Source organism: Passer domesticus, chromosome 6, assembly GCF_036417665.1.
Source record: "Passer domesticus isolate bPasDom1 chromosome 6, bPasDom1.hap1, whole genome shotgun sequence".
Lineage (NCBI taxonomy): Eukaryota > Metazoa > Chordata > Aves > Passeriformes > Passeridae > Passer > Passer domesticus.
This window is the reverse complement of record NC_087479.1, coordinates 73839842-73861556: the sequence shown is the minus strand read 5'-3', so window position 1 is coordinate 73861556 and position 21715 is coordinate 73839842. Positions and strand designations below refer to the sequence as shown.

The 21715-nt window shown below is 48.8% G+C and overlaps 2 protein-coding genes and 1 long non-coding RNA gene across 6 annotated transcripts; 2 read left to right on the top strand and 1 right to left on the bottom strand.

Moving 5' to 3' along the window:
- The first annotated feature begins 7634 nt into the window (after window positions 1-7634).
- On the top strand, window positions 7635-8674 carry LOC135302297 (ribosomal RNA processing protein 1 homolog). The gene is made up of 3 exons (XM_064422679.1): window positions 7635-7788; window positions 7900-8107; window positions 8425-8674. The coding sequence occupies exons 1-2, from the start codon at window positions 7765-7767 to the stop codon at window positions 8101-8103; spliced, it is 228 nt and encodes a 75-aa protein (XP_064278749.1). The 5' UTR covers window positions 7635-7764; the 3' UTR covers window positions 8104-8107; window positions 8425-8674.
- Window positions 8675-9123: 449 nt separating this feature from the next.
- LOC135304043 (uncharacterized) lies at window positions 9124-16391 on the bottom strand. 4 transcript variants are annotated; one of them, XM_064426337.1, is made up of 2 exons: window positions 13244-16391; window positions 9124-11270 (listed from the first exon to the last, which is right to left on the bottom strand). In XM_064426337.1, exon 2 carries the CDS (start codon window positions 11266-11268, stop codon window positions 10207-10209), a length of 1062 nt encoding a protein of 353 aa, XP_064282407.1. In that variant the 5' UTR covers window positions 11269-11270; window positions 13244-16391; the 3' UTR covers window positions 9124-10206. The 4 variants fall into 4 exon arrangements, with proteins under 4 accessions (XP_064282407.1, XP_064282404.1, XP_064282405.1 ...); XM_064426334.1 differs by having other exon boundaries at window positions 9124-13381; window positions 15490-16383; XM_064426335.1 differs by having other exon boundaries at window positions 9124-12374; window positions 13244-16379.
- Window positions 16392-16754: 363 nt separating this feature from the next.
- Window positions 16755-17701, top strand: LOC135304044 (uncharacterized). Its single transcript, XR_010365482.1, has 3 exons — window positions 16755-16874; window positions 16985-17174; window positions 17449-17701. It is a non-coding gene; the product is annotated as an uncharacterized LOC135304044 (long non-coding RNA).
- The last annotated feature ends 4014 nt before the right edge of the window (window positions 17702-21715 follow it).

The following is a 21715-nucleotide window of genomic DNA, read 5'->3' as shown; positions in this document are numbered from 1 at the left end:
CGTTTTCCTTGGAAACTGACCATAGCAACAGGGAGCTAGGGATGGTTGCCATGGATACTGACCACAGCAACAGTGGGCTGAGGATGGTTGTCATGGAAACCGACCATAGCAACGAGAGGCTGGGGATGGTTGGTATGGAAACTATCCATAGCAAGAAGGGGCTGGTGATGCTAGCCATGGAAACCGACAATAGCAACGGGGGGTGGCGATGCTTGCCATGGAAACGGACCATAGCAACAGGGGGCTGGGGATGGTTTCCATGGAAACCGACCATAGAAACGGGAGCTGGGGATGGTTGCCATGGAAACTGACCATAGAAACAGTGGGCTGGGGATGGCTGCCATGGAAACTGACCATAGCAACGGGGTGCTGGGAATGGTTGCCATGGAAACTGACCATAGCAACAGGGGGGTGGGGATGATTGCTATGGAAACTGACCATAGCAACTGGGGGGTGGTGATGGTTGCCATGGATAGTGACCATAGCTACCGGGGACTAGTGATGGTAGCCATAGAAACTGACCATAGTAACAGGTGGCTGGTGATGTCTGCCATGGAAACTGACCATAGCAACGGTAGCTGATGATGGTTGCCATGGTATCTGACCATAGTAACAGTGGACTAGGGATGGTTGCCATGGAAACTGACCATAGCAACAGGGGGCTGGTTATGGTTGCCATGGAAACTGACCATATGTCTTGGTTTGAAAAGACAGGAGTCTGTGAAGGAAGGCAAAAAGCCTTCTGTGAAATGGAAAAGGTAAACCCCCTCCTTCCGAATTATCACAATTTCAGAATTAAAATGGCTCTCAGGCAAAGATATGGGAATAACAGTTTTTTACTAGGAAGAAAAAAACCTAAATAACAATGTAATTTAGCACAAGCAAAAAACCACTGGCAGAGTGAGAAAAACCTGACACCCAAAGAAGTCAGGGTGTTGATAGTAGTCCAGCCAGATGGTGGCTGCTCCTCCTGGAGCGGCCATCTGCAGAAGGGTGTAGATCCTTTCTGAAAATGCGGCGAAGGAGCAGCTGGGCCTTGGTTCCTGATTCCTCTGGGAAATCCAGCGAAGAAGGCTGTCTGTGGTCTCAGAAATGCTTGTTTTATGGTGGCAGGGATGCTTGGCTCCTCCCTCTGGGTGGAGCATCTCCCAATGGGATGATGTAACTAATCTTACCAGCCACAGTGAGTAATTCAATAGCCCATTAGCAGGAGATTATCTTCCAGGCAGTGTCATTGTTCTTGAAAGCGATAAGAAAAACTGCCTAACCCCCAACAGATGGCAAAAATAGAATACATGCTTATTTTACAAGCCAGGACATTATCCACCCCTTATTCTATTTCCATCTGTGTCACAATGAAATCTTATACTCAGTTTTCACTTAAGACCAGGTTTCCCTGTGGTACACAACGGGTTTCCCCATCTTTCTGCATTACCCACCAAGTGTAACCAGGTCCTTGAGCAAAAACAATCCCACGGATGGGTTTGTCTCTGCCTGAGGTGGGATTAATCCAGACAGTTTTCCCTAAAATACCCTTCATATGTACCACAGGGACTTTATCTCCATCTATTGTGTGCAAGGGTTCAGACTGGGCAGGGCCAGCTCGATTGATGGACCCTCGGGTGTTGACCATCCAGGTTGCTTTTGCCAGGTTATTTTCCCAGATTCTAAATGTTCCCCCACCAAGTGCCTTCAGGGTAGTCTTAAGGAGTCCGTTGCACCATTCAACTTTGCCAGCAGCTGGAGCATGATAGGGGATATGATATATCCATTCGATACCATGTTCTCTGGCCCAGGTGTTGATAAGGCCGTTCTTGAAATGGGTGCCGTTGTCAGATTCAATCCTTTCAGGTGTGCCATGTCTCCATAGCACTTGCTTTTCCAGGCCTAAGATGGTGTTCCGGGCAGTGGCATGAGGTACAGGGTAGGTCTCTAGCCATCCAGTGGTGGCTTCCACCATGGTCAGCACGTAGCGCTTGCCTTGGCATGTCTGGGGCAGTGTGATGTAGTCAATCTGCCAGGCCTCCCCATACTTGTACTTGGACCACCGCCCCCCATACCACAGGGGCTTCACCCGCTTGGCCTGTTTGATGGCAGCACATGTCTCACAGTCGTGGATAACCTGAGAAATACTGTCCATGGTTAGATCCACCCCTCGGTCTCGTGCCCACTTGTAGGTGGCATCTCTGCCCTGATGACTCGAGGCATCGTGAGCCCATCGAGCCAGGAACAACTCCCCCTTATGGTGCCAATCTAAGTCTATCTTTGACACTTCTATTCTCGCTGCCTGATCTACCTGCTCGTTGTTTCGGTGTTCCTCATTAGCCCGACTTTTGGGGACATGGGCATCTACATGACGGACTTTCACCGTTAGTTTCTCCACCCGAGAGGCAATGTCTTTCCATATATCAGCAGCCCAGATTGGTTTTCCTTAACGTTGCCAGTTGGCTTTTCTCCACCTTCCCAGCCAGCCCCATAGAGCATTGGCTACCATCCATGAATCAGTATAAAGGTAGAGCTTTGGCCACCTCTCCCTTTCAGCAATGTCCAGGGCCAGCTGAACGGCCTTGAGTTCAGCAAGTTGGCTCGATCCACCTTCTCCTTCGGTAGCTTGTGCAACCTGTCGTGTGGGGCTCCATACGGCTGCTTTCCACTTCCGGTTCATCCCTACGATGCGACAAGAACCGTCAGTGAAAAGAGCGTAACGTGTTTCCTCTGCTGGTAGTTGGTTATAGGGTGGAGCTTCTTCAGCTCTTGTCGCTTGTACCTGCTCCTCATTGTCAGTGAGACTAAAGTTTTCACCTTCTGGCCAGTTCGTAATTATCTCTAAAATCCCAGGGCGATTCAGGTTTCCAATACGGGCGCGCTGGGTGATGAGGGCAATCCATTTGCTCCATGTGGCGTCGGTGGCGTGGTGGGTAGTAGGAACCTTTCCTTTGAACATCCACCCCAGCACTGGTAGTCGGGCTGCCAGGAGGAGTTGTGCTTCCGTGCCAATCACCTCTGAGGCGGCTTGAACTCCTTCATAGGCAGCCAAGATTTCCTTCTCTGTTGGGGTGTAGTTGGCTTCGGACCCTTTGAAACTTCGGCTCCAGAATCCCAATGGTCGACCTTGAGTCTCACCAGGCACCTTCTGCCAAAGGCTCCAGGAACAAACCATTGTTCCCGGCTGCAGAGTAGAGCACATTTTTGACTTCTGGTCCCGTTCTGACTGGGCCAAGGGCTACAGCATGAGCGATCTCCTGCTTGATCTGGGTGAAGGCTTGTTGCTGCTCAGGGCCCCAGTGGAAATCGTTCTTTTTGCGGGTAACCAGGTAAAGAGGGCTCACAATCTGGCTATACTCGGGAATGTGCATCCTCCAAAAACCTATGGCACCTAGGAAAGCTTGTGTTTCCTTCTTGCTGGTTGGTGGGGACATAGCGGTGATCTTGTTGATGACCTCAGTGGGAATCTGGCGCCGTCCGTCTTGCCATTTCACTCCCAGGAACTGGATTTCTTGGGCAGGTCCCTTGACTTTGCTCTTCTTGATGGCAAAGCCAGATTCTAGCAGTATCTGGATGATCCTCTTACCTTTCTCAAACACTTCTGCCGCTGTGTTCCCCCACACAATGATGTCATCGATGTACTGCAGGTGTTCTGGAGCCTCACCCTTTTCTAGTGCAGTCTGGATCAGTCCATGGCAGATAGTGGGACTGTGTTTCCACCCCTGGGGCAGTCGGTTCCAGGTGTACTGCACGCCCCTCCAGGTGAAAGCAAACTGAGGCCTGCATTCTGCTGCCAGAGGAATGGAGAAAAATGCATTAGCAATATCAATAGTGGCATACCACTTCGCTGCCTTGGACTCCAGCTCGTACTGGAGTTCCAGCATATCCGGTACAGCGGCGCTCAGCGGTGGAGTCACTTCATTCAAGGCACGATAGTCCACAGTCAATCTCCATTCTCCGTCAGATTTGCGCACAGGCCAGATGGGGCTGTTGAATGGTGAGTGGGTTTTGCTGACCACCCCTTGGCTCTCCAGCTCACGAATCATTCTGTGGATGGGGATCACGGCATCTCGATCCGTCCGATACTGCCGGCGGTGCACTGTCGAGGTCGCAATTGGCACGAGTTGCTCTTCCACCCTCAGGAGTCCTACTGCAGACGGGTTTTCTGACAGTCCAGGCAAGGTGTTCAATTGCTTAATGTCCCCTGCCTCTACAGCAGCTATGCCAAAAGCCCACCTGAGTCCCTTTGGGTCTTTGTAATAGCCGTTCCGGAGGAAGTCTATGCCCAGAATACACGGGGCCTCTGGGCCAGTCACTATAGGATGTTTCTGCCACTCCTTCCCAGTCAGGCTCACCTCGGCTTCCACCAGGGTCAATTGCTGTGATCCCCCTGTCACACCAGCAATAGAAACAGGCTCTGCCCCCACATGTCCCGATGGTATCAGGGTACACTGCGCACCAGTATCAACTAGGGCATCGTATTTTTGTGGCTCTGATGTGCCAGGCCATCGGATCCACACTGTCCAGAAGATCCGGTTTTCCCGTGCCTCTCCCTGGCTAGAGGCAGGGCCCCTCTAACACTGGTTATTATTCCTCTCCTGGGTATACATACTAGAGGTCCCTTCAAGGGGATCTGACAGATCGTACCCAAAAGCTTGGTCATGGGAGGTTGAGGCTACCTTCACCTTGGTGGAACTCCCCTGGTTAGAGTTTCCCTCCTTGAGTTGACAGACCCGTGCTGCCAGGACAGAAGTGGGTTTCCCATCCCACCTCCCCATGTCTTCCCCGTGGTCACGCAGGAAGAACCACAGATTAGCCCTTGGGGTGTACCCTCTCTCTCTAGCTGGGGAATGTTGGGCTCTGACTTTGGGGCCTGTGACTCATACGGGTGCTGCATTAACCTTCCTCATTTCCTCCCTCATCTCTTCTTTGAACTCCTTAATCACAGCTGAGATATGAGCCTGCATTGGGCCATTAATCATACTCTCATAATTCCTAAGTTTGTTGGCAACAGAGCCCACTGTCTCTCGGTTAGTGTCAGCATCAATTGTTGCAATGAAAGTGGTGTACTGAGATGGCCCCAGATTTGCCAGACTCCACAGCATTTGCCCTGTGCACCTGACCTTGTCGGGGTCATTATTATGTTGTCCATCCCTCCCAAAGAGTACCTCTAATACTGCCACTTCCCTTAACTGTTGGATCCCTTCCTCCAGGGTCTTCCAACGCATTCTATGGTGGTGCTCCTGCATTCTCTCCCTGTGGACAAACCTCTCTCTGACACTCATTAAAAGCCGCTCCCAGAGAGAAAGGGATCCTGGCTCCCTTACAAAAATCTGATTCATACCTGAGTCCTGGATTAAGGGTCCCAAGTTCCTTGCCTCACCACCGTCCAGCTGCACGCCTGTACCCATAAGGTCCCAGACCCGGAGTAGCCAGGTAGTATAAGCCTCACGCCCTCGTCGCACAATGTCTTTGTGCAGATTACGGAGACTTTCGTACGTCAGGGACTCGGTGATGATCGCAACTCCTGGCTCCCCTGTGGGTTGTGAGGTTCCTCCATTCCTATCTCTATCTGGGTGCTCTGCTTTCATCTCAGACCTCCTTGTTTCTACCGGGGCAACTGCTGCTGGCTGTGACTGCCTTTGTGGTTCAGCTGGAGCCTGGACAGTTGTAACATTTGTGGGTTCCACAGCTGTACTATTAGACTGTCCCTCTTCAAGGCAAAAGGCGGGCTTCTCACCAGCTGGTGAAATGCACTCCTTCAGCATCTCTTGCATCTCCTGCATCTCCTTAACCAGCACCCTCACCCAATCTGGGTGGTTCGTTTCTGAGGCAGGCTGTGGGGCAGGGTCAGGCTCTGGAGCAGCAGCATCTCCAGTCTCTGGGGTAGTGTCAGGCTCTGCAGCAGCATCCCTAGTCTCTGGTGTAGGTGTCAGGGTAGTTATCCAGGTTAATCTTCTCTTATCTCTGAGTGCTAAACATAACAGGCATATCAGCAACACCATCCATTGTATGATATCATTAGCACTTAGAGTGGATCTTAACCCTTCGAAAACTGGTGGAGCAGACCCAAAAAGATGGTTAAAAGGTTGGGAGAAAGTTTCCCCCCGTGTCATTTCCTCACAGTAGGTACCATTATTAAAGTAACTCCAAAAACATGCAGTTAGTGTGTGATAGCTCTGAATCCATGTACCTGCCATCCAGAGGAAATTAAAGATCCATGAATCCTTCACCCAGAGGACAAACTTGATAACAGACACAGTGGCTTTAGTTATAGGACCCATATTTAGATAAGGGCCTGTAAATGGGAAGAATACACTTGCGACCACATGCCACCCAAACCAGGGAAAACTAGACCACATGGTGGTACTTAAAAATTAAACTACCTAAGAACTGTTAATCCCTTTTTTTTTTTCTCAATGCCCTCGAGCCCCTGTTCAGGCGCCAAAATCTGTCTTGGTTTGAAAAGACAGGAGTCTGTGAAGGAAGGCAAAAGCCTCCTGTGAAATGGAAAAGGTAAACCCCTCCTTCCGAATTATCACAATTTCAGAATTAAAAGGGCTCTCAGGCAAAGATATGGGAATGGGAATAACAGTTTTTTACTAGGAAGAAAAAAAACCCTAAATAACAATGTAATTTAGCACAAGCAAAAAACCACTGGCAGAGTGAGAAAAACCTGACACCCTGAGAAGTCAGGGTGTTGATAGTAGTCCAGCCAGATGGTGGCTGCTCCTCCTGGAGCGGCGATCTGCAGAAGGGTGTAGATCCTTTCTGAAAATGCGGCGAAGGAGCAGCTGGGCCTTGGTTCCTGATTCCTCTGGGAAATCCAGCGAAGAAGGCTGTCTGTGGTCTCAGAAATGCTTGTTTTATGGTGGCAGGGATGCTTGGCTCCTCCCTCTGGGTGGAGCATCTCCCAATGGGATGATGTAACTAATCTTACCAGCCACAGTGAGTAATTCAATAGCCCATTAGCAGGAGATTATCTTCCAGGCAGTGTCATTGTTCTTGAAAGAGATAAGAAAAACTGCCTAACCCCCAACGGATGGCAAAAATAGAATACATGCTTATTTTACAAGCCAGGACACCTGGGTCTAAAGCTTGCATCTCTCAGTTCCTGATGCTATTTGCTACCCTTCAGCCTTGACTGGCCCTGATGTGACTGACTGCTGGGCAAGTGGGGCTGGGGATGCTCAGCCTGGAGAGAGGAGACACTGGGCAGCCTCACTGCAGCTCTGCAGGACTGGAAGGGTCCCGCAGGAAAGAAGGGGACAGAGTGTTCAGCAGGGCCTGTGCTGACAGGACAAGGGGGGATGGCTTTCAACTGCAGCAGGTTGATGGAAGCTGCATCTAAGGAAGCTGCTCTTTTCCACTGGGGGTGGTGGGGCACTGGCCCAGGCTGTGCACAGAGGCTGTGCATGTCCCATCCTTGGCAACAGGGCTCTCAGCAGCATGCTCTGGGGGAAGACTGCTCAGCTGGGAACAAGATGTTGTTCTTCAGGCTCCCTTGCAAGCCCAACCGTTCAGGGACTCCATCATTCCATGGTCTCCACTGTCCACTTCAGATGGAGCCTGGGAACTGTGATGTCACAGCCCACGCTCCAGCTGGAACGTCCAGCGCCCAGCAAAGGGCACAACACAACCCTTGGCCGCTGTGTTGACACACTCTGCACCTTGCTCCTGCCCTCGCCTTTCACTCTTCTTATCCCCCCGATACCCCGATCACCTCGATCATTCCTGACAGCTCCTGAGTGCCTGGATTTCATCATCCAGCCCTGCAGGATGCTCCCCTTTCTTCTGAGGAAGGTATGGTGCCATTCCATGGAGGTGGACACCCCCCACCTGCCCGGGTGGGCTGGAGCTCTGTGGGCATGGAGTGGGACAGGGACCCGCTCTGAGCTTTTGCTACCTCTGCAGGCTGTCCCAGACAGAGAGGAGGAGATGGAGGTAGATACCAAGATTGATATGGAGGAGGAGATGGAAATAGACGGAGAAGACCCTGGAGAGGAAGAGATGGATGTGGATGAGGATGATGAAGAAGAGATGGACGTGGATGTGCATGAGGACGAAGAGATGGATGTGGATATGGAAGAGTCCATTGAGGACATGGATATTGATTAAGAAGGTGAGGAAGCGGCCATGATCTTGGCATGAAGAGCAATGCCAGCAGCAGGACAGGCAGAGTGGGTCTCCTGCTGCCAGGCTGGGGCTGGGCTGGGTGCTCCCTGCTCAGGGACATTGTAGCCAGGCCACTGGATTCTGGTGGCCATCCACAGCCCGTCCTGTGCCTGCTTTGCTCCACACAAGCTCCATGCCAGACCCAGCCAGGCTCAGTTCTGGTAGCAGAGTCCTGCTGCTGGGTAAGCATGTGCCAGCCTGGGGGCACATGCAAGAGCCCTCTGTGCCTGACTGGAGTGACCGTGCCATTTGCTTTTCTTCCAGGTGCGATGGACATCACCGACAGAGGCACCACCCTTTTGTATATATGTTTTACACTTTGTTGTTGTTTTTTAGAATATAGATTTTAGGGCTATTTTGGACTTCTGTAAATACATTTCACATAGTTTTGCTAGGTAGGTTTTTCTCTATATATGTTCTATCAATTGTTGTTGTTACAAACATTCTTAGAATGTAAATATCTTCTGTATTTTTGCTTCTGTTCTTCTGTAATAAACAAATTTTATTTTTCACATCTCAGTTCTCCTTGCATTTGCTTCAGGCACAGGCAGCATTTTGACAAGTTGTGCTTTCCACTTGCTCCAGGTTGCCAGGGCTGGAGGTCCCTGGCACAGCCTCCCCAGGAGTGGGGGTCCCTGTGCACAGAGGGGTCCCACTGACAGAGGTTCGCCTCTCCTTGCAGTTTCTCTGGACACACTTGGGAGCTGTAGGGGCAAAGCCCAGCGTGCCCTGGCCCATGAATCCCATGTTGGAGCAGGGTTGAGCCTGTGTGCTCCTGCAGAGCTTCAGCCATGGCTCTTCCCTGGGCAGCCCCAGGGCTAAGGAGGGGGCACTGGGCTGTGGGCACCCTGAGGGGCTGGAGCCAGCCTGGAGGGAGCCTCAGCCCCACATGGACCAAGATTTCCTTTGGAAACCCTCTCTGTCCCCAGACTCTGCTGAGCACAACAAGAATTGATCCTCCTAGTTCAAGGTGTGAAGTTCATTGGCACAAATTTGTCCCTTGGACTTTGTCCTGGTTTAGGGAAAATTTGGGAGATAACCCCCAAAGGGGCTTCTCTACAAAAGCAGATTCAATTGCCCCTCCACCCTCCAACCAGTTTGGGAGAAAATATCTCCTTGGAGAAAAAGTGGAAAGAAACCTGTTTATTAAACAATAGAACCCAAACAATATTAAACAACAAAACTTTTCACTGATCCAAAAAAACAAGCAAACTCAGAACAGCCACCTCCCTGGGTTGCAGCTCGGCTCACTCAGTCTTTGATCAGTCTCTCTGGTGCTGGAAATGCTGCTGCCCAGGCCCAGACAGGGGGGCCACAGGTGGAGCTGCTGGTGCTCTTCTGGGTGTTCAGTCCAGAGCAGGCTTGAACAGGTCCAAGAAAAAAGGAAAAAATCACCGTCCAGGGAACTTCTTTGCTTCAGCTAGGTAAAACTAACTAAAAGCAAGAAAATAGGGAAAAAGGAGCTCTGTCCGGCTGTCTGTCCATCCGCAGAAAACACAGTCCAGGAGCAGGAATGTGGAGGAGTGAGAGCAGTCTGAAAACAAACTGTGCGCTTCTTCCCTCCCCTCTTCACTGTCTGGAAGAGAGTCTTAAAGGTGTAAAACATATTATTCAGTATAAACAGAACAAGACGATTGGGGATAAAAGCATCATATAGTCAACCCAGGACATTCCACCCCTTATCCCCATATCATCGGCTTACTACTAAAACTAATATATATTCTTACTCTACAAACACATATATTATACATCTAATATACAGCTATACACAGACAATGATGGTAACATTCAGCAAACAGTGATATTTATACATAGTTCTCACCCAACAATCAGATCTCCCTGAGGTACACATCCTGTTCTTCCATCTTTTTGCATTATCCACCATGTGCAACCTGGTCCCTGAGCAAAAACAACTCCGCAAATGGGTTTGTCTGTACTCAAGGTAGGATTGATCCAAACTGTCTTCCCTAACAAACCCCTGACATGTACCACTGGGACTTTGTCTCCATCTACTCTATGCAAAGGCTCAGATTGGGCAGGGCCCACTCAGTTAGTAGAGCCTCGGGTATTAACTAACCAGGTGGCCTTTGCCAAATGCTGCTCCAAATTTTTGAAAGATCCCCCACCTAAGGCTTTTAAGGTGGTTTTTAGCAGCCCATTGTACCTTTCCACTTTTCCCGCAGCTGGTGCATGGTAGGGGTTATGGTACACCCACTCAATGCCATGTTCTCTGGCCCAGGTGCTGATAAGGCTGTTCTTGAAATGAGTCCTGTTGTCTGACTCAGTCCTCTCAGGGGTACCATGTCTCCACAGGACTTGCTTTTCCAGGCACAGGATGGTGTTACGGGCAGTAGCATGAGGCACAGGGTAGGTCTCCAACCATCCTGTGGTGGCTTCTACCATTGTGAGCACGTAGCGCTTGCCTTGGTGTGTGTGGGGCAGTGTGATGTAGTCAATCTGCCAGGCCTCCCCATACTTGTACTTGGACCACCGCCCACCATACCATAGGGGCTTCATCCGCTTGGCCTGTTTGACGGCAGCACACGTCTCACAGTTGTGGATAACTTGAGAAATACTGTCCATGGTTAAATCCACTCCTCGGTCTCGTGCCCTCTTATAGGTGGCATCTCTACCCTGATGATCTGAGGCATCATGGGCCCATCGAGCTAGGAATAACTCTCCCTTATGCTCCCAATCTAGGTTTGTCTTGGACACCCCTATCTTTGCAGCCTGGTCTACCTGCTCATTGTTCTTGTGCTCCTCATTAGCTCTACTCTTGAGGACATGGGCATCTACATGGCGGACCTTCACAGGTAGCCTCCCTACCCTGGTAGCGATGTCTTTCCACTCTTCAACAGCCCAAACTGGTTTTCCTCTACGCTGCCAATTAGCCTCTTTCCACCTCTCCAGCCATCCCCACAGAGTGTTGGCTACCATCCATGAATCAGTGTAGAGGTAGAGCTTTGGCCACTTCTCTCTTTCAGCAATGTCCAAGGCCAGTTGAACAGCTTTGAGTTCAGCAAGTTGGCTTGATCCATCTTCTCCTTCAGTGGCCTCTGCAACCTGTCGTGTGGGGCTCCATACGGCTGCTTTCCACTTCCGATTCATTCCTACCATGCGACAGGAACCATCAGTAAAAAGAGCATATTGTGTTTCTTCCGCTGGCAGTTGGTTATATGGAGGAGCTTCTTCAGCATGTGTCATTTCTTGTTCTTCTTTATCAGTGAGACTGAAGTTTTTACTTTCTGGCTAGTTTGTAATTATTTCTAGAATTTCAGGGCGATTCAGCTTTCTAATACGGGCACGCTGTGTTATGAGAGCAATCTACTTATTTTATGTAGCACTGGTGGCATGGTGGGTAGAGGGAACTTTTGCTTTGAACATCCACCCCAGTACTGGTAGTCGGGGTGCCAGGAGGAGTTGTGCTTCGGTGTTTATTACTTCTGAGGCAGTTTGGACTCTTTTATAGGTTGCTAAAATTTCTTTCTCTGTTGGAGTATAGTTGGCTTCAGACTTTCTGTAGTTTCGACTCTAAAATCCCAGTGGTCGGCTTCGAGTCTCTTCAGGCACTTTCTGCTACAAGTTCTAGGACAAACCATGGTTCCCGGCTGTAGAATAGAGCACATTTTTCACATCTGGTCTTGTTTTGACTGGGCTAAGGGTTACTGCATGAGCGATTTTTTGCTTAATTTGGACGAAGGCTTGTTGCTGTTCAGGGCTCTAGTGGAAAGTGTTCTTTTTATGGGTGACTAGATAGAGAGGGCTCACGATTTGACTATATTCAGGAATGTGCATTTTCTAAAAACCTATGGCACTTAGGAAAGCTTGTGTTTCCTTCTTGTTGGATGGTGGAGACATTGCTGTTATCTTGTTGATGACATCAGTGGGAATCTGACGCTGTTCGTCTTGCTACTTTACTCTTAGAAACTGGATTTCTTGAGCAGGTCTTTTGACTTTGCTCTTCTTGATGGTAAAGCTGGCTTTCAGGAGAATTTGGATAATTTTCTCTCTTTTCTCAAACACTTCTGCTGCTGTCTTCCCCTATATAATGATGTCATCAATATACTGCAGATGTTCTGGAGTTTTACCTTTTTCTAGTGTACTTTGGATCAGTCTATGGCAGATGGTAGGACTGTGCTTCTACTCCTGGGGCAGTCGGTTTCAAGTGTACTGCACACCTCTCTAGGTGAAGGCAAACTGAGGCTTGCATTCTGCTGTCAGCAGAATGGAGAAAAATGTATTGGCAATATTGATAGTGGCATACTACTTCGCTGCTTTGGACTCAAGCTCATACTGGAGCTCTAATATGTCTGGTACAGCAGCGCTCAGTGGTGGACTCACTTTATTTAATGCACGGTAGTTAACCGTCAGTCTCTATTCTCTTTTAGATTTATGCACAGGCTAGATGGGGCTGTTGAAGGGTGAGTGGGTTTTGTTGACTATTCTTTGGCTCTCTAGCTCTCGCATCATCTTATGGATGGGAATTACAGCATCTCGAGTGGTTTTATATTGTCGATGATGTACTGTGGAAGTGGCAATTGGTACTTGTTGTTCTTTTCTCTTTAGAAGCTTTATTGTAGATGGATTTTCAGACAGTCTAGGCAAGGTATTCAATTGCTGGACGCCCTCTGTTACTATAGTTGCTATCTTAAATGCTTACTTCAGTCCTTTTGGGTCTTTGAAATACCTACTTCACAGATAATCTATGCCCAGGATACATGGGGCTTTTGGGCCAGTCACAATAGGATGTTTCTTCTACTCATTCTCAGTCAAGCTCACATCAGCTTCTACTAAAGTGAAGTCTTGTGATCTCCCTGTCACACCAGCGATAGAAACGGATTCTGTCCCTACGTGTCTTGATGGAATTATGGTACACTGTGCACCAGTGTTGACTAAAGCTTTATACTTTTGTGGTTCTGATGTGCCAGGCCAACGAATCTATACTGTCCAGAAAACACGATTTTTTTTAGCTTCTACTTGGCTAGCGGCAGGGCTCCTCTAAGCTTGGTTATCTTTCTTTCTTTGGGCATATGTCTTAGAGGTTTTTTCAAGGGGATTAGACATGTCATTATTATTATCATACCTGGCAGTTTGGCTATGGGTAACTGGAGCTGCTTTCCTTGTGGTGGAACTTCTTCTCTGAGCTTTGTCTTCTTTTAATTCACGTACTTTTCGGGCCAGAGCAGCGGTGGATTTTTCATCTTATAGCTTCATGTTTTCTCTACAATTACGCAGAAAGAACCACAGCTCAGCTCGTGGGGTGTACTTTCTTTCTCCATCTGGGGAACGTCTGCATTGGGTACTAGAACCTCTGATCTGTACTGCTGAGATTTGGAGAAGGTTTTCTTTAATCTCTTTTCTAAGCTTCTTATGATTCTTTTTTATCTTATCTTCTAATCTCTGCAGACGTGTTTCCACCGCTGCGATTCTGGCATGTGTGGGGCTATGCACAGCATCTGCATAAGCTCGGAGTTTCTTTGCCATGTCAAGCACAGTCTCATCCGTGTTATCTCGCTTTATGATAGCTAGAGCAGATGCATATTCATGTGGTTCAAGTTGTACTAGTTTTCGCCACATCACAGATGTGCATGGTACTAAGTCTGGATTTTTAGTTGTTATGTCATCTGAGAATATAATTTCTCTTATTGTTATTTTTTTCAAGCGTTGAATCTTTTGTTCTATGGTTTTTTACTGTGTTTGCTGCATGTAGAGATCATCGGCACACAGGTATCTTTGCGCTACACTGTTTAAGACCCGTACCCAGAGGCTGTGAGGGTTAGCCCCCCTCATCATGCTTTGGTCAATGACAGGATCATGTGACAGGGATCTCAAATGCTTCGCTTCTGTGTTATTCAGAATTGTAGCTTCGCTTGCAGCATTTTAAAGACAGACTAACCAGCTAATTATGGATTTATCAGATCGTCGGGTGTAATCCTTCCTTAGGCCACGCAGGTCTTTTAGGGAGAAGGACTTAATATTGGCTTCTGATTTTGTGTTAGTTGCTTTGACTCCTGATTTTATGTTAGGAAATGTTGAGGGTCTTTCTTTTGCATCATCATCATTATCATCTATTGGTCGATCGGTCTTGTCTGTGCACTTCTTACTTTTAGTGCTAGTAGCAACAGCTATTGGTTGAGGCTTATTGTTTGGTTTAACCACTGGCTTAGGTTCACTATGTGGTTTAGCTGCTGGTTTTGAGCTTGGGGTGTTGGTTGCAACTTGAGCGATTGGGATAGCTCTTGATGTATCTCCCTGCCCCCGTTCCTCGGTCTGCTGCCCTAGAGTATCTAGCAGTGTACGATAAGCATATGCTAGGGCCCAGCTCACTGCAATGATCCTTTTCTCCTTAGGGCTATCATTGAGATACTTCTCTTTCAGATATTTCCCCACTTCAGCTGGGTTCTGAATTTGTTCATGGGGAAAGTCCCAGACTATAGGGTCAGAGAATTCTTTCAGGATTTGGCTCATATTTTCCCATTCTCCACCCCACTCAGGATTCTCCACACGTGGGTCTACTTCTGGGTCAGGGGTCTCATCAGCTCTTCTAGACATCTCAGCCCTCATTCTAGAGAAGCTGCAGACCATATAGAGGAAGCCTACTAGATTAAATGCCAGAAAGATGGTCTCTTTAATATTCAGGGGAAACTGAACATTCTCTACAAGTGACATAACAGATTCAAAGGAGAAGAAGGAAAGGAAAGGCTGGAAAGCCTCATTCCCTGCTCCTCCTCTAACCAGCTGGGTGCAATTACTAATAAATTCCCAAAACATACTGCTAGAACTGGGATGCAGGGTAAGACGAAGAAACCATAAACCATACATATCGTAAACAGACGCCAGTATTTTTGTAAACGCCTTATAAATCATTATCACCAAGGCTAACACAATAGCTAATCTAATCCATGCCCCTTTACCGCAAAAACTACGTGATAGGGACAATAATCCTAGTGACCAGAAAGGTATTGAAACCTCAAAAAGGTCTAGAGACCAGAGCCACATAAAGGCCTCCCCAAGAGACATTACAAATTCAAATAACATGGCTACTGGGTACTTTAACCTACTACACACCAAGCACAACAAACCTACAATCAATAAAGGGTTTTTTTCCACTTTCTCAAGCCACGCGTTGGGCGCCACTAGCTGTATTTGTCTTGGTTTAGGGCAAGTTTGGGAGATAACTCCCAAAGGGGCTTCTCTACAAAAGCAGATCCAATTGCCCCTCCACCCTCCAACCGGTTCAGGAGAAAATATTTCTTTGGAGAAAAGTGGAAAGAAACCTGTTTATTAAACAATAGAAACCAAACAATATTAAACAATAAAACTTCTCACTGATCCAAGGAAAGCAAACTCAGAACAGTCCTCTCTCCTGGTTGCAGCTTGGCTCACTCAGTCTCTGATCAGTCTCTGGTGCTGGAAACGCCGCGGCCTAGGCCTGGCCAGGGGCTACAGGTGGAGCTGCCGGTGCTCTTCTGGGTGTTCAGTGCAGAGCAGGCTTGAACAGGTCCAAGAAAAAAGGAAAAAAATCACAATCTGGAGAACTTCTTTACCTCAGCCAGCTAAAACTAACTAAAAAAAAGAAAAAGGGAAAAAAGGAGCTTTGTCCGGCTGTCTGTCCATCCGCAGACAACACAGTCCAGGAGCAGGAATGTGGAGGAGTGAGAGCAGTCTGAAAACAAACTGTGCGCTTCTTCCCTCCCGTCCTCACTGTCTGGAAGAGAGTCTTAAAGGTTTAAAACATATTATTCAGCGTAAACAGAACAAGACGATTGGGGATAAAAGCATCATATAGTCAACCCAGGACAACACTCTTCATGGCAATGCACAGCGTTTGGAGTTCCACACAAAGACCCATCTCTGGCCTCATTCATCAGCACTTGAAGCAAGTGTGCTCCGGCCTCTGGGAGTGCAGCTCGCTCACACGGGCTCACTGTGGACACGCCGCAATCACACAGTCATTGAGTGCACCAGAGAACCTGGCCTCTAATAAAAGGCATGAATGCCACAGCCCACCCAACCCAATGCCTTGCATGTCTCTACTTTTTCCTTCTCCTCTCATCTCTCATGTCACTTTCCCCATTGCCTCTCTCTGCCAGCTTGGCTTCTCTCTCTCCTGGCTGCAGCTTCAGCCACATGTGTGACCCTGCAGGAACATCCTGACCTACAGGGAAGTGGGAGAGGACTCTTTGTCAGCAACTGAAGTGACAGAACAAGGGGGAATGGGATGAAACTGCAAGAGCTGGAATCCATTCCATGATGGGAAGAAGTTCTTTCCTGTCAGGGTGCTTGTCCCTGACACAGGGACCAGCGCAGAGAGGCTGTGCATGCCCCATGCCCATCAACATCCAAGGCCAGCTTGGACAGGGGCCGCAGCAACCTGCTGTGTTGGGAGGCTGCTCAGCTTGGAACCAGATGATCTTTAGGGTCCCTTCCTAGCCAAACCATTCAAGGATTTCATCATTCCACCATGCCCACCTCCCAGTGTGGAGCAGCCCTGAAACTTCTGTGACATCACAGCCCCCACAGTGTTCCAGGTGGAACGTCCAGCACCTGGAAACCACCACAGCAGACACTCTGCCTGCTGCCAGCGCTCAGTTGGCTCTCGCTCTGCGCTCTGCCCGTCAGCACTCAGCTGTTGCTGCTGCTGCCTGGGCTTTTCCTGCTGCCTGCTCTGGAGCACCAACCCCAGCAGGATGAGCACTGCTGCACCAGTGGAGGTACTGTGCCATTCCAGGGAGGGGGCAGCCTGCTTGAGCAGGCTGCAGCCATGTAGGAATGGATGGTGTGGGACAGGAACCCCACTGTGAGATTGTGCTGTCTCTTGCAGACTAACAGAGACACTGTGGAGGAGATGCAAGTGGACATGGTGCTGGATGAGGAAGAAAGGATGCAGGTGGATGTGGAAGACCAGGTTGAGGAGATGGAAGTTGATGAGGAGGATGACATCGAGCAGATGGAAGTGGATGAGAAGGATGAGGAGGAGCCCATGGTCCTTGGATGAAGATGGAGCCCCACAAGTAAGACAGGCAGATGCTCCCCATGCCCTGCCCACAGACACAGTGGCTGCCCTGGCGCCAGGCTGGGGCTGGGCTGGATGGCCCCGCTCAGGGACACGCTGCCCGCAGGGGGCCTGGATTGTGCTGCCACAAGCACCAGCCCTGGCCTGCCCTGCACTTGCCTGGGGCCACACCAGCCCTGCCAGTCCTGTCCCAGCTCCTGTGGCCCAGCTCCCAGCCCAGCTGGGCCCAGGGCTGGCAGCAGACTCCAGCTTTGCTTCTTTCTTCCTTCCAGGACTGCTGGAGATGACGGCCGTACCTATTACGCCTCTGTATATATGTTTGAAAAGTTAGAAGATTTTTGTAAATATGTTCTTAGGTTAGTAGTTCTCTGTAAATATGTTTTGAAGATTGTTAGTCCATGGGATCCCACGGAAATATGTGCTGTAGATTGTTGTTGTTGTTGTTGTTATAAGGATTTTTGTAATGGAAGGTGTTCTGTAAATCCTCGTGTTTGCCGATGTTCAGCAAATAAATAATGATTCTTTATAAAACTTCACTTCTCTTTCTCATTCCTTTGGGCACTGTCAGAACCCCGGACGTCTCGCTGACCATCCTAAATGATTCCAGCCCCAGCCAGGGGGCTTTAAATCCCTGGCAGGGGGTTCAGAGACCCTGGCATGTAGCCAAAGACCCCTGTGCCTTTGAATTTAACCCATAAAGCATGTTACCACCTTTATGTCAAGAATTAAAAGTCACAACAATTTAGATAGTCTAGTAATAGTAATCACAAAGTGAACGGAAAACATTTAGAGCACTGTACACAGAGGTTTTGAACCTTGTACGAAAGAGTTTGGAATTGTCTACATAGAAGTCAGAGGTTCTAAGATAGAAAAATTTGGGCGTACCCTGTCCTTCCTCTTTCTTCTCCCTAGCATCCATATGAAAGATGATGTTAGCATCCACATATTGGTTTCAAGTAGAAAGTCACTATCTAACTTAAGTAATAGGTATTAAAACATTCTTGTAAACATAGTATATGCACTTTTTAATATAAAAGATAACACCAACCCGAGAGGCAAAAAGAGTGCCTTGAGCTGACCTGCTGAACAAACCTCAGCAGGCCAGACAAAAAATGTTTTAGACAAAATATAAAAATCAACCTTAAGAGAGTGAAGCACATACTTCTCAACTCTTCCTTCGACAGCTAAGTTAGAGAAAAAGAGACTTCTAACGTACCTCGAAATCCCCTCAACCAAAGAAAACCCAAGAGGCACAGGCAGCGTTTGCACAGTTGGGATTTCCACTTGTTCCGGGATCCCGGGGCTGGAGCTCCCTGGGGCTGCTGCCACGGCCACCCCGCGGCTGGGGCTCCCTGTGCACAGGGGGTCCCACTGACACCACTGCTGCCGCTGGCCACTGCTGCTGCTCCTGGGCTGGGGCACAGCCGCGTCCCCAAGAGCTGAGCTCTCACCAGCACAGAGGGGGCTCTCACTGCACTGGCCCCTGCAGCCATGCCACCAAAGCAAGGCAGGAAACTTTCAGCCACCCTTCCTGCTGCAGCCACAGCCACTCCTGGCTCCAGAGCCGCCATCAGCCCACAGGGATGCAAAATCCACCTGCCCGCTCTCAAGGCCTTGACAGCCTTGGCAACTGTGGCACCTGCATCTGGGCTGCTGCAGGGGCTGATGTTTAAGGCTTGCAGCCTCCAAAGGCTCCGGGCTCTGCTTCCCACCCTGCTCTGCACTGCCCTGGCTCCGCATTGCTCAAGAGACAAAAGCCAAGCCAGGGGATCCTCACCCTGCCCAAACTGCTAAATTGACTGCAGTCCTTAGGACCTTCTCCACTTTCAGAGAACCTATTCGTTTGATCACTGATTCGGCACATGTCTATGGCCTAGTGCAGCGGGCTGAAAATTCCATTTTCAAAGACATTTCTAACCCCAACTAGAGCATTTGTTTTCAGCATTCATTTCTCTTTTGTCCCACAGACAACATCCACGCTATATCATGCACACAAGGCCTCATACCACCCTTCCTGGGTTCATAGTAGGCAATGCTACAGCAGATGCCCCAGCAAGGGTTGTCCAAACTTCCCCACGGAATGTTTTTGAACAGGCTAGGATCCGCCACCACTTCCACCATCAAAACATTCCTGCACCGCTCAGCATCTTTAAAATTACCCAAGATCCATGGCAAACACCTGCCCAAATTGTCAGCAACGTGCCTTTGCTTCTGTCAGAGCTGCACTCAATCCAAGAGGACTAAAGACTCTCCAGATCGGGCAATCACACATCACACACCAAGCCCCTTTTGGGAGACTAAAATACATCCCCGTCTCAATCCACACCGACAACGCTGCGGTTTCTGCCCCTGCCCATGCTGCTGAAAAATCAAAAGATGCTATAAAACGTTACTTTTTAGCCTTTTCCACCTTCCCTGTTCCACAGGAAATTAAAACTGATCATGGTCCTGCTTATACCTCCCACTAATTCCAACCGTTTTCTGACCAGTGGGCTACAAAACATGTCACAGCCATACCACACTCTGCCACAGGACAGTCCATAGTCCAGAGGGCCCACTCTTCCATCCAAAGGATCCTTGATCAACAGAGACAGGGAGTCCACATAGTATCTCCCATTGGAGGCCAAGGCCCTTGATGTGCTCAACTTTTTCAACAACTCCCCCAGTCATCAGGCATTTTATATTTAATTGGCAGCCCAATAAAAAGAAAAGCCACCTGTGTTGATCAAAGACCCTGAATCCAAACAAATTATGGGCCCTTTCCCATTCATTACTTGGGAGGGAGGATATGCTTGTGTCTCTACAGCAGCAGGCCCAAGACGCATCCCAGCAAAAAACATAAAACTCTTCTGCCAATGGCCAGGCAAACACCACAGCCACCATCAGAAAAACAGAACAAAAGCCTAAGAGAGACAGCAGCAGCCTGCAAAAGAAGAAGAAGGACAGAAGAAGATCTCCTAAGCAGTGTGGACCACACAGACCAACACCAAGAGAGCTCAGACACCACTAACTGCGATATACCGCTTAACAATTGGAAAAACTGTATTCTAGCCTTGATATTTGATTCTTCTAATAAGCTGACTTCAAACCCTTGCCTTACAGAAGAGAAAGTTTAGTGGGACCAGAATTTAAGTTTCACATTGCAATCTCCCTATCTCTTTACTTTCAGGCCACCCAAGCCTCCACCCACTAGTAAATTAGCTAAAGTCAAAGGATGCTGTCCTTTCTTGCCACTGCAGCAGGAAGCTGGATGCTCCTAACTATGCCGCATGCCTTCGCATGGGTGGTTCCACAGCCAAGCCACAATTTCTTGCCCATGGCCACACATGTCAACCTCTTCTCACATAGGGACTCAGTATACCAGAGCGGCCAGCTGCTCACAGATCAAATCAATAAGATCCAGACAAAAGGCAACAACGACTGGCTCACTGGACTGTTGAAAGACTGGGGCATGAAAGGCTGGCTTTCATCTTTACGTCCAACAATATGAAGTCTAATAAGTCTAAGTGCCGTGTTCTGCATTTTGGCCACAAAAATCCCCTACAGTGTTACAGGCTGGGGACGGTGTGGCTGGATAGTGTTCAGGCAGAAAGGGACCTGGGGGTGCTGGTTGACAGCCGATTGGATATGAGCCAGCAATGTGCCTTGGTGGCCAAGAAGGCCAACGGCATCCTGGCCTGCATTAGGACTTGTGTGAGCAGCAGGAGCAGGGAGGTCATTCTCCCCCTGTACTCGGCACTGGTGAGGCCACATCTTGAGTACTGTGTCCAGTTCTGGGCCCCTCAATTTAGGAAGGATATTGAGATACTTGAGCGTGTCCAGAGGAGAGCAACGAGGCTGGTGAGGGGCTTGGAAAACAAGCCCTACGAGGAACATTTGAGGGAGCTGGGGTTGTTTAGCCTGGAGAAGAGGAGGCTTAGAGGTGACCTTATTGCTCTCTACAACTTCCTGAAGGGAGGTTGTGGACAGGTGGGGGTCGGTCTCTTCCACCGGGCAGCAACTGACAGAACAAGGGGACACAGTCTCAAGCTACATCAGGGAAGGTATAGGTTAGATATTAGGAAAAAAATTTTCACTGAAAGAATAATAAAGCACTGGAATTGTCTTCCCAGGGAGGTGGTGGAATCACCATCACTGGATGTGTTTAAAAAAAGACTGGACATGCCACTTGGTGCTATAGTCTAGTTGAGATGTTAGGGCATAGGTTGGACTTGATGATCTTAGGGGTCTCTTCCAAACTCATGTTTCTGTGATTCTGTGATTTAGTCAAGACTGTTTTGTGGGCTTTGTTTCTTGTATTCATTGTCTTGGTTATTCTATCCAGTTTTGCTCAACGCTTGCAAAAGTCCATGGCAGAAGCCTTCATTCTTGAAAACAAAAAGGGGGCACTTGTGGAGGCCCAGGGGCCTCTCATTGCAACTGTAATACCTTAGGGCAAAGGGGACCAAGGTGAAACAGAGAAACCCCTCTGAATGCAAGGCTCTCACCCATGGCCACTTGCAGCCTCTTGCAATCCGCAGGTTTTGTTGCTATCACCCA